Source organism: Hemiscyllium ocellatum, chromosome 33 (genome assembly GCF_020745735.1).
Source record: "Hemiscyllium ocellatum isolate sHemOce1 chromosome 33, sHemOce1.pat.X.cur, whole genome shotgun sequence".
NCBI classification, from domain to species: domain Eukaryota; kingdom Metazoa; phylum Chordata; class Chondrichthyes; order Orectolobiformes; family Hemiscylliidae; genus Hemiscyllium; species Hemiscyllium ocellatum.
In genome coordinates, this window is record NC_083433.1 from 10,451,490 (window position 1) to 10,464,089 (window position 12,600).

At 39.2% G+C, this 12,600-nt stretch overlaps 1 protein-coding gene across 1 annotated transcript in view; it reads right to left on the reverse strand.

The window, feature by feature from the left end:
- The window catches only part of emc10 (ER membrane protein complex subunit 10), a 44,196-nt gene that overhangs the window by 15,480 nt on the left and 16,116 nt on the right, over positions 1 to 12,600 (reverse strand). The window contains exon 5 of the mRNA XM_060849492.1: positions 1,455 to 1,636. Coding sequence (XP_060705475.1) covers positions 1,455 to 1,636 — 182 coding nt within the window. The remainder of the gene's footprint in view (positions 1 to 1,454; positions 1,637 to 12,600) is intronic.

Genomic DNA, 12,600 nt, shown 5'->3' on the forward strand with positions numbered 1-12,600 from the left:
CTCAAATTGTGGGATTAGTAATTACTGTATTATAAGTGTTACATTGTTTTGGAACTTTAGGGAAAAAAAAATCAAAACAATGGTACTTTGATAAGGAGGAAGGCCATGACAAAGGCAGTGACCACATGGGAAGTGATTCAAACAGAGAAAGAAACCTACAGAGCTGTCTGATCCAGCAGTAACCTGCGCAGCTGCTGCCTTTGTCGTTTGATTTCCAAGACATTGGTTAGGCCACTATTGGAATTATGTAATTCTGGTCTCCCTGCTATAAGAAGGATGTTTTGAAACTTGAAAGGGTCCAGAAAAGATTTACAAGAATGTTGCCAAGGTTGGAGGGTTTGAGCTATAGGGAGAGGCTGAATAGACTAGGAATGTTTTCCCCTGAGCGTTGGAGGCTGAGGGGTGATCTTATAGAAGTTTATAAAATTATGAGGGACATGAATAGGCTAAATAGACAAGGTCTTTTCCCAGGGTGGAGAAGTCCAAAACTTGTAGGCACAGGTTTAAGAGGAGATGCGAAAGATTTAAAAGGGACCTATGGGGCAACATGTTCATGCAGAGGGTGGTGCGAGCATGGAGTGAGCTGCCAGAAGGAATTAAGGAGGCCAGTACAATTACAACAGTTAAAAGTCATCTGGATGGGTATACGAGGGATATGGGCCAAATACTGGCAAACGGGACCAGATTTATTTAGGACATCTAGTTGGCATGGAAAAGTTGGACCGAAGAGTCTGTTTCTGTACTATATATCTCTATGACTCTAATACATTATCATACAATGTCTTTGGGAGATTTTGAGGCTTCAAAATGTTGACTAATAAGCTGTCTCCTAGAGTACTCTTTAAATTTTAAACTTGTCTTCCAAAGAGCTCCTCTGGTTTAGTGGACAACTGCACTGGACTGAGCAGGAAGGTCCTGGGTGAGAAACTGAACCATTCCAAGCGGCCCAAACTCAGCTGAAACATTGGTAATGGCCTTACATTTAGTCTTTGTAATTCTTGGGTTACTGGAAAGATTAAAAGAAAACAATCACATTTCCTGTTATTTGACGATTGCTGCTTAAGTACACTTATGGACATCAAGCTCATTTGTTTGTCTTCTGTAGTCAGAGTCAACTCCACTTATCTCTCATGCTCATTATTTTCCCTCAAAGCATTATAGCTTTAAAAGAGGACATCAAATAAGTTGCCCCATAGGCCCCTTTTAAATTGTGTCATCTATTTCAACTGCCTTCACCTGGTAACATTCTTGGACATTTACCAACTTTTGGGTGAAAAAACTACACCTGTTCATTCTCCCCTTATATGCTTACCTCTTTTGTCTTTTAGTAACTCCTATCATATCATCTGATATTTGATCAATCAATATAGGAAAACAATTTATTTATATCAGATAAGAAAAATACACACAATGAAACAGATGTTACAAAGAAAACACATACAAAAAATACTTACGCTGATGCCAAGACAGGCTGCATTAGGTGCACAGTTGTGTTAAATACTTCCAGGTCCACATCTTCCACCTCTGCTCCATTGCAGGATCCAGGCACAGTTACAATAGAGACACCAATTATAGTTCCAGACACATCTGTGTTAACAGTGATTACATCAGAGAGGTGAGACTCAACCAGAGAGCACTACAGAAAGAAAATTAAAACAAAGATAATAGCATCAGCAGCCAAAATAATACTTTTAGCTTAGAATTCTCAATTTTTCTTAAATCGTTCCAGGGCGGTTTTGACACTTTCAATATATTTTCTCTCATTTATTTGTATTATGAGGTGGTAACAATCTGTCTCCACTCCTGAAGACACTGATACATGCAGTTCCACAGGTACTGCTAGTTCTAACAAGTGGTCATTTTCTTACCTATCCAGACTTGTCAGGCATCCACACAGCTGCACAATTCAGCAGGAACATAGCGTAAAATCCACAGTGGGAACTTTGGCTTGTTGTTTTCTCTCCCTAGCCTAAGGGTTCAAGAGGCTGCACCAGTGATAGTAAATATTGTAGTTTAAATTTGGTGTATATTAATTGGCTGCATCTATTAGCACTTTGAACCACTAAGCTATCATCAAATTCAACCTCACTTCCAGTCTCAAGACTGTTTTGCAGACTTCAACAGCGAATATATAATCAGACACAAGGTGGTGTAATCTTAGCAGTTGGGTCATTGCAGGATTCTTCAGAGCAAACATATCATCAGACATAAAATGTACCTCTACTAGTTAGGACATTACAGGCTTAGATATTTTCTAATCATCTGTTCAGAGATGTTACTTATATACCTCTGGTGCATGTAGAATTTGAACTCAAACCTCTTGGTCCATAGATAGTGACATGACGACTACACAAGGACACCTTAGGCTTATGCTCCATGTAATGGTCCAGTAAAGAAACCCTCACCCTAACATCAGAGAAGAAGTCAATCAGACTTACAAACCTTTGGCTAAAGCTACTGAGCAGCCCCATCACAAGATTAATGGACAGTTTGTTGCTTATAATAAATACAACAGATGTTATAGCATTTTTTAAAAAATTATCCACACTTCTAGGTAGTCACACGGGTGACTGGTTTTATGCAAACATAAAATGGAAAAGATAGAAGAGTTCTTGAGGCACAGACCAAGCAGATGCTGTTTCACCCAAAAGACTATTATAAAGGCTGACTGACTGACTGAAAAAGCTACATTTCATGTTGTTTTGAAGCACAATTAATTAAATTTTCAAATTCACATTTACAATTATGAGTATCATGAAAACAAAAAAAAAACTGCAGATACTGGAAATCAGGAATAAAAACTTAGGATAACACCTGAGCAATCAATGACTCAAGTACGTTCTTTGTGAAAGTATGAAAGCTTTGAATTAGCCTCCATACTCAAAACACCAAGTGATTGAATCTTTCCACACACACTCTCAGACTGGCTCAGTGCATCTACCATTTTCAGTTTATGCAAATAATAAGGTGCTTGATAAGAAAGATTATGTAGTGCAAAGAAGATGCACTACTGTGCTTGAATATTTTACACTTCTTAAAAATGAAGGAAGTAATTATTTAAAACAACTATAAAATAATGGATAAAAATATCTCAAATTAAACATTAAATTAATTTCACTGATCTACAAGATGAAATATTATGCTACAAGCTTATTACATAACTGAAAGGTTTTAAATATAGGAAATGGAAATTAAAATAAAAAGATAAAAAATGTGTTCACATTGACAGAAACAAAGCAAATTACATCAACTAGATGTACTGTGGCATTGCTCACAGAAAAAAGCAGATAGAAAATACGATATTAGACAACAAAGTTTAGCTGTGCCCCATTCGTAAAAATACTGCCTAATTCAAATATAAATAAGGCACAATAATGGCTGCCTTCCCCGTGTGTTTCAATTAAAATTGTTCAGGTTTTGTCTTTGATACCTCATACCTTTTCTTAACTACAAAGTACCTTTGAAATAACTGTTGTAAAAATTAGTGCCATACATTAATGTTTGGAAATTACCTTGAAAGTATTCAATATATATTTACATGGATCATTTTATACATAGATAAATTTCAAGTTTTTTTAAAAAACATAATTTGGTGTTTGCACATTTGAAGAGGTTGGAGTGGAGGCGAGGGAGAGCAGTGAAAGAGAACCAGGTTTATGCTGCCTAGTGTGCAACCGTAGGGATGCAAGCCCAGTTTGTACCATGTAGTGCTGTTCAGCAACAGCATCAATAGACACCGGAAACAGGGAGAGGCAGACAAGCAATTACAAAGCACCTGATAGAACTGGAAGACTATGTTCCGTAATGCATTTGTTATGTTGGCTTCACGTTGAAAACTTTTTTTAATGAAATTGAGTTTGAAGTAACATAGTGATTACCTGAGTTTTTTTTTTAAAAAGAGGTAACTGAAAAGACACAATGGAACTTTTTTTTATCCAAGGCATTTCTCAAAAGCCATGTGGTTCTAGATCATTGAAGGGTGACTGAATCACTTGATATTGTGTTTTCTGACTAAACTGCATCTGCAAAGACCCCAGAGACAATTTCTTGTGTTTGGTGACACCCATCTATATATGCTAGAACTTTCATCAACAGCTATTTGAGTATCTCAGGCTTGATCCTTTTCGCCTTCACAAATTATTGTCCAAAAGTGCCTTTTTCCACCGTGAATCTCTGCTGAAATAAATATTATTTCTTGTGTGTGCGTGCACTTTTGGGTAAATATTTATATTTAAAAACCAAGTAATTTAATCAGTTTTGAAAAAATCTGTTTTTAAAGTTTAATTTGCAAAAAGCATACAATCAGCTATATTGAGAACTGGGTGAAACATTCAAAGGATGTTGTGACCTCTGTAATAGTGGAATTACAGATCGACAGTGCACACCACCTCTCAGTCATGACATACTCGAGCTAATAAAAAGTAGGTATTAAAGATTACAGTTAGTTTGGAGGTTCATCGACAGAACTGAGTCATTAAAAAATAGCAAATCTAAAGCATATCATGAAAATTGCAGGAATTAATATCAAGTTAACTGGAAGGGCACCCCTAATGAAGATCTCAGTAGTCCAGTCACTGCACACAAATGTTTAATGCATGCCGCTGGAGTAAAGTAGCAGAGCTTTGTCCTTCAATTAATACATACTGAAACTAATCTAACATTATAATAACAAAAAAAAAGACAGCTGAGAGACTTGCTGGCTTCACATCTCAGGTCTTTGAGATGCACAATAAAAAGAATACACTTTGATGAAACAATGTGCGACAGACCAGTTCAGCCTTTTCTTGCAAAAGAAAATTCAATCTTGATACCAGTATGAAAGTTTTCTGATGATACTAATTTATTTTCTATCACTCCTGAAGGATTCACAATATGGTACAGTTGGTTAGATACCAGTCACCCTACAGCATTTTGGGCCAATTAGTCATTCTTGAGCCCAAACCATGTTGTCAGTTATCAGAGTCATTAGTTCCACAACTACAGCTGACCTCCTATCAGAGCCCATAACCAAGTATTTCGCCCAGAGTCATTTGACAGCAAGTGCAGTTAACGTGGTTAATCTATCCCCTCCTTCACCCTGAGCTGTTGTGCCCTAAATGCCATACCAGTTGAAAACAATTTGCTCAACAGAGATCATCAGTTGAACATCTGACCTAATCCACCTTAGTTTTATGCAGTGACCCATATGATATGCGGTTCAAGCATAACCTAATATATCATCAAGAAACCTTTCAAACTTTTACAAAAAGAGCGATGATGAGAGGCCATGTACATGATCACTTCCAAAAAGTAGGTTAGCCGAGGGGAACCCTCTATCCCCTTAAAAGCCTAGCAATCGGACCACTAACAAGAAGGTGCCAAGATGACAGTACCCAGGAAGAGATGATAGTACCCTGGAAAGATTGCAAAGGAGTGGTAGTATCTCATTTTAATTTAGACCATCGCCAATATTTCATGCAGCTTCTTTACTACTAATATGGTAATGTGGAAATGATACATTGTAATAAAATACAGGATATATCCTGTTAAACATGTGGTTAGCTAGATATATATATATCAAGTTGGCAAGCTGACATACAATGACATCACCCTACTAGGGAAGGGGAAACATGCTGACCCAGTCATTAACAACTTGTACAGAAATGTACCCATATATCACATTTCACTCAAAATTCATCACCTGTTACATGTGATACTGAGTTCATGTTTGCTCCAAATATTAAACTTTTGTCTTGTTCCACAACCTTCCAACTCTTAGTAGGATACAGTTCCATATATTCAAGAACTGTCCTGCAAGGCATTCAAGCCGGAGAGCCTGACTAATCTATTTGACTGCAGGTGTGTTCCCATCAGTGCATGATCCTATTGCACAAGACCACAAAGACAAGCTAGGAGCATGGAATAGGAGCCATGAGGCAGTAGGCAAGCAGGCATCAAGGTCAACTCTGACATTTCAACTGCTGCCTGAAACCAGATCAAACTCAAGACAGGTGAAGGTCAAACTCAGGACTTGTAACTGATGGTAAAGAGGAACAAATAATTTAAGAAACTGATTTTCATCTGACCCTGCTGTTCATCTGCACTGGTTGATGGAAAGAAACTCTGTAGTTACTGGTGCTACCTGCATCACTCTATTGACATAGATTATAGAACGCAAAAATAGACCCTTTTGTCCAACTTGTCCATGTTGACCACCTTTCCCAAACTGAACTAGTCCCATTTGCCTGCATTTGGCCCACAGCCCTCTAAACCTTTCCTATTCACATACCCATCGAAATGTCTTTTAAATGTTGCAATTGTATTCGTCTTCACCTTTCCTCTGGCAGTTCATTCCATATATGCACCACCCTTTGTGTAAAAATATTGCACCTCTTTCCCGCCTCACCTTAAACCTATGCCCTTGACTTTTGGATTTCCCTGTCTGAGGGAAAAGATCTTGGCTATTCACTTTATCTGTACCTTCCTGATTTTATAAACATTGAAAAGGTCACCCCACAGCCTCCTACGCTTCAGAGAAAATGTTCCAGGCTATCCAGCCTCTCCTTATAACTTTAATCCTCCAGTCTCTTTTCTGCACCTTTTCCAGTGTAATAACATTCTTCCTGTAGCAGGGCAACTAGAATTGTTTGCAGTATTCCAAAAGTGGCCTCATCAATATTTTGTACAATTACAACATGATGTGCCAACTCCCATATTCCATGTTCTCCCTTTTTCACATCCTGTGTACTGGTAAGCCACTTTCAAGGTGCGTCTCCACCCCTAGGTCTCTACACCCCTACTATTGTTTGACAATACTTCCCGAGTATTGTTCGGCCACTTATCTAAGTCCTGCCCTGAGTTGTCTTACCAAAATGCAACACTTTGGATTTATCTAAATTAATCTCCATTTGCCACTCCTTGGCCCAGCTGATCAAGACCTCATTGTACCCTTAGATAACCTTCTTCACTGTCCACTCTACTACCAATTTTGGATCATTGGCAATCTTACTAACCATGCCTCCTGCATTCTCATTCCAAATCGTTTATATTAAAAAAAACTACAGTGGACCAGCACTGATCCTTGTGGCACACCACTGGTTACAGGCTTCTAGTCCAAACAACAACCCTGTATTACCAACCTCTGTTTCCTAATAATTTTGCATCCAATTGGCTCGCTCTCCATGGACCCCATGTAATCTAATTTTACTAACCATATTACCATGCAGAATGTTGCTGAAGTCCATGCAGACGTCTACTGCTCTGCCTTCATCTATCTTTCTGATCACCTCTTCCAAAAACTCAATCAAATTTGAGAGACGCACAAAGCCATGCTGACTTTCTCTAATCAGTCCTTGCCTTTCCAAATGCATGTAAATTCTGTCTCTCAGAATCCCCTCCCTCAACTTACCCACCACTGACGTCAGGCTGACCAGTCAACAGTTCCCTGGCTTTTCCTAGCAGACTTTCTTAAAACGATGGTACATTAGCCACTCTCTAGTCTTCTAACACCTCCATGGCAGCAGAAGGATGAAGAGCAAAGACATATAAAGCTCTAATAAACAGAATCTTAAGAAAAATACTGACAACGTTTTGGAAAACTAGCTTAAAATTTAAACAGGAGGTAAAACTTTCCTGAATTACCCGTAATTTAAGACTACAGAACTTTAAATGTATCAACTGTTTCCCTTTTGCTCCCAAATGCACTGAATCAGGCTACTGTTCACTTCAGCAGATTGTCCAAATGCCATTTATAACAAAAGACCAGTCCACAAGTGTTGGCAGGGCACAGCAGATCAGGGATCCTGTCCTGAGCAATCCTGTTCACAAAACTTTTCAAGCAAGAGTCACTTGGAAAATAATTAGAAGCAGTTACGTTGATCCCAAACTCGGAGTCAATGAAATCAGTTGTGACACTCAAAGGTAAGTTCTATAATAAATAAATGCGCCTTTATTCACTAACCCATCGGAGAACTCAACACTTTGTCTTTTAGGGTCCAGCTTAAATGTTTTCCCCATTCCCTCACATTTGTACAAAACTGTTGACTCTTCACCTAGCTTTCTTAATTAGAAATTTTATGCATAATGTGTGCATTCCCTGATGTACATCCTTCCTTGGCATATGAATTAACCGAAAGTAGATTTTCTCCTGGCAGACAGTAGTGAGTAGCTATTCTTCACACAAGTTTAGGCAGCAGGTGATGACAGGTGATTTAATCAACGAAGGTTTCATGGATGAGTGCCATCCTGACTGACCCAATATCTATATCCGGAAATTGTTCTTGGGAGGCGGGGCGGGGGGGGGGGGGTGCCAAACGACCATTAGAAATAGCTGCTTTTTCCAATCTATTTTGACGTCTTTTGAGCATTGTTTTATTTTAGTCACTCCACTATTGGTAGCCATTGCTTCAGTTGCTAAGGTTCCAAGTTCTACAATTCCCTCCCTCAGCTTTTCTGCCCCTCTCTGCATTTTTAAGATACTTGTTAAAACCAAGTACTTTAACCAAGCTTTTGATCATCTGCTCTAATATTGCTGAATGGGCTTAATGTCAAATTTTGCATTACAATATGCCTGTAACACATCAGAAACATTTTATGTTGTTAAAAATCACTATATACAGAACAAATATTTGTACTCAATCCATAAGTGAAAAGAACAACCCTAGCAGCTGAATAGATAAGCCCAAGATCAGTTGACTTGGCAAAGAATAGAAACCAAACCCGAGATTTATCATTTATGTGACTGAGCACTGCATTAGACCTTTACCCACCAAGGCCATGGAGGAATCATAGAATCCTCCGACAGTGTGGAAACAGGCCCTTCAGCCCAATAAGTCCACACTGACCCTCCGAAGAGTAACCTACTCAGACCCATTCCCCAACCCTTTTATCCTATACTTATTGCTGACCAAGGTACCTAACCTACACATCCCTGAATACTATGTGCAATTTAGCACTGCCAAACTCACCTAGCCTGCACATATTTGGATTGTGGGCGGAAACCGGAACACCCAGAGGAAACCCACGCAGACACGGGGAGAATGTGCAAATTCTACACAGTCGATCGCCCAAGAAATTGAGCAATAATTCCAAACATCATGACTGAACAGGTGTCCAGGTGTGACCAGTTTCTTGTAGTAAAGTAGAATATAACTCCCCTTTTAAAAATAAAGGCCAAATTAATACTTGCCCATTTATATAACTTTGTATCGCAGAGAGTCATTCAAAAGCATTTTTTTGAGAAAGCACTAGATAAATTTGTGGTACATAAGGAAGTCATAAGTTTCAAGTATGAAGAAAAGATTAAAATAGTTCGATTGGGTCTTGGAATAAGTCCTAAATGGTCTGAATGTTCTATTTTCCCCCTCATCTCTCGAGCATATTTCTATGCTTGGCAAATGCACCAGAAAAAGTGACTTAATGGAATCTTGTCTCTTGACTGTAAATGTTGACTGTGTGGCATTTAATGAGCAGAAGCAGATATGATTATATTAAGATAGATCAAGTGTTGAGACAAGTGTATGAATGTTGATTCAATCAAAGCCCCACGTGAGCAGTTAAAATAGAAGCTCTTATGTGCCAGGGATCACAGTGAGTAAAATAAGAACTTGCACTTTCAAAACTGTCACCAGGGAGTGCATGAAGCTGAAGTTAACATACAAGCGGATTGTTTTTCAAAACCACTTGCATTTGGCGTAATGTATGATTTATATTTTCAGCAAGCACTTCTTTTAATGAGAAAAAAAAACAGAAATAAAAAGAGAAAGCTGTCAGGACAAAGATGGTTTTAATTTTTGTGTACACTACCCTTTCATGATGTTTAGTTCTTTTATTAGCTTGATGTTTTATTAGCTTTGGTCCCACTCTGCAGTTTTCACTTAATCCACGATGGATTTCAGCCCCTGGTTTGAGTGGTGAGCCACAAAGACCTGTTAAAACCAAGATTTGCTACTCCTTGCTACTAAGCTGGACAGCTGTAAAAATGTTAAAGTTGCCCAGTGAAACAGAAAGCACAGAGGGAAGAAATACAGCAAAATGAGCCACTCACAATAACTCTTCACCTCTTCTTCTTCAGCAGTTCCATAGGATCAAGAATGGCCTGCTTCCATACCAATTAAATGGGTTCTGAGATGATTAATAAGTGCAATGCATGACCTGCACACTCTACAACAATGCAGGGTAGGTTGTACTTGAAAGGTCAGGTAGACAAGGAGTATGGAGGTTTGACACCTTGTTGCTGCTCTCCACCTAACTTTATTTCATATGCAAATTTAGTGCCCTCAGCTCCTTCTTCCATATTGTTAACATGAATAGTTGTAGTCTCAACATTGACTCCTGTAGAACTCTACTCATCACGGGTTGTCATCCTGAAAAAGACCCCTTTACTCCTACTTTGTCTTCTGCAGGTCAGCTAATCCTCTATCCATGCCATTATCTTACTCCTAACACCATGGGGCCTTATCTTGTTTAGTAGCCATCACTGTGGCATCTTGTCAAAGGCCTTCTGGAAATCCAACTACATAACATTCGCTGGGTCTCCTTTGCCTGACTTGCTCATTATCTCCTCAAAGAATTTTAACAGTTTTGTCAGGCATAATCTCCCCTTGACGAAGCCATGGTGACCGGATCTAATTTTACCAAGCACGTTCAAGTATTCTGCAAGCTCCTCCATAATAAGGGACTCTAAAATCTTACCAATGACAGATATCAAGCTCACTGGACTATAGGTTCCTGTTCTTCTGCCTCTCTTCCTTCTTAAACATGGCCGTTCCATTAGCTACTTTCCAGTACTCTGGGACTCAACTCTGACTCCACTGTTTCCTAAAAGATCACCACCAATGCCTCTACAATCTCCTCAGCTATCTCCTTCAGAAATCTAAGGTGTATTCCATCTGATTTGGGTGATTTACCTACCTTCAGATCTTTCAGCTTCCCCAATACCTTCCTCTTAAAGACGGTAACTACATTCACCTCTGCCCCGACTCTCTTGATACTCCTGGTGTCTTCCTCTGTGAAAAACTGATGCAAATTATCTTTTTATTTCTTCCGCCGTTTCTTTGCTCCCTTTTATTACTTCTCTAGCCTAATTTTCCAGTGGTCCAATGTCCCCTCTTGCATCTCACTTACCTCTTAGAGATCTAAAAAAAACTCTTGCCAGCTTCTTTTATATTACTCGCAAGCTTACTCTCAAATTTCATCTTCGACCCATTTATTGCTTTTTCTAAAAAGTTATCCTCTGCTGGGTTTTAAAGGCTTCCCACTAATTTTCACAACATTGGAAGTTTTTTTTCTTTTGCTGCTGGCCAAGCTGGCCTTGCCCTCTCCTTAGTATGTTTCTTCTTTCTTGAGATGAATTTCTGCTGTGCCTCCCAAATTACTATTAGAAACTCCTACCATTGCCTCTCCACTGTCTTCCCTGCTAGCTTCCCCTTCCAGTCAACTCTGGCTAGCTCGTTCCTCATGTTTCTGTAGTTAACTTCTCTTAATTGTAACACCGTTACATCTAATTCCAGCTTGTCCCTCAAACTGCAGGGTGAATTCTACCATATTATGGTCACTGTCCCCTAGGGGTTTCTTCACCTGAAGCTCCACAATCAACCTCATGATACATCACCAAATCTAAAAATACCAATTCCTTACTGGGCTCTACTACAAGCTGCTCCAAATAAAAGAAATCTCGTAGACATTCCACAAATTCCGTCTTGAGATCGGTTACCAATTTGATTGTTATCAGTCCACCTACATATTGAAGTCTTAGATGATAATTTTAATAGTGCATTCTTAAATGCCTTTTCTATCTCCTGATTTATTTTCTTCCCACATCCTAAGGACTCTACATAACTCCCATCAGGGTCTTCAGGTAGGTGGCCAACAGCTTTTCCCCATGGTAGGGGAGTTTAAAACTAGAGGGCACAGGTTTAAGGTGAGAGAGGAGAGTTACAAAAGTGTCCAGAGGGGCAGCTTTTTCACACAGAAGGTGGTGAGAGTCTGGAATGGGTTGGCAGAGATAGCGGTGGGAACAAATACAATTTTGTCATTTAAGAAACATTTAGACAGGTACATGGAAAGATAGGTGTGGAGGAGTATGGACCAAATACAGGCAAATGAAACTTGTTTAATTGTGAAAACTGGGTGGCAAAGGCAAGTTGGGCCGAATGTCTAGAGGTCTGCAGCATGAAAACAGGCCTATATAACGCCACCCAAACAGTTTCACGCCTTCCAACTCTATAGCACTTCTTGCTATCAATTTATTTTCAGTTCTTACTAACAAGGCAAGCTCAGTCCCTCTGCCTGTCCTTTCAATAGGAAATGTATCCCTGGATATTTAGTTCTCAGCCCTGATCCCTTCCTGCCATATGTTATCCCCACAATATCATAGTTGCTAATTTCAATTTGCATTATTAGCTCATTTACCCTGTTTCATATACAGCGTGCCGTTAAGTACAACAGCCTCAGTCCTGCATTGACAGTCCCTTTCTCAGTTGTCACCTCAACTGCTGTGCCTGAAGAGAGGTGATGACCATTTCCATACTTACTGTTCAGTTACTTGTTCTGGAAACCTTAATAACCTCTGTTGAGTCTTCCTTCCTTTAATGTTTTCCATAATTTTTCATGCAACTGAAC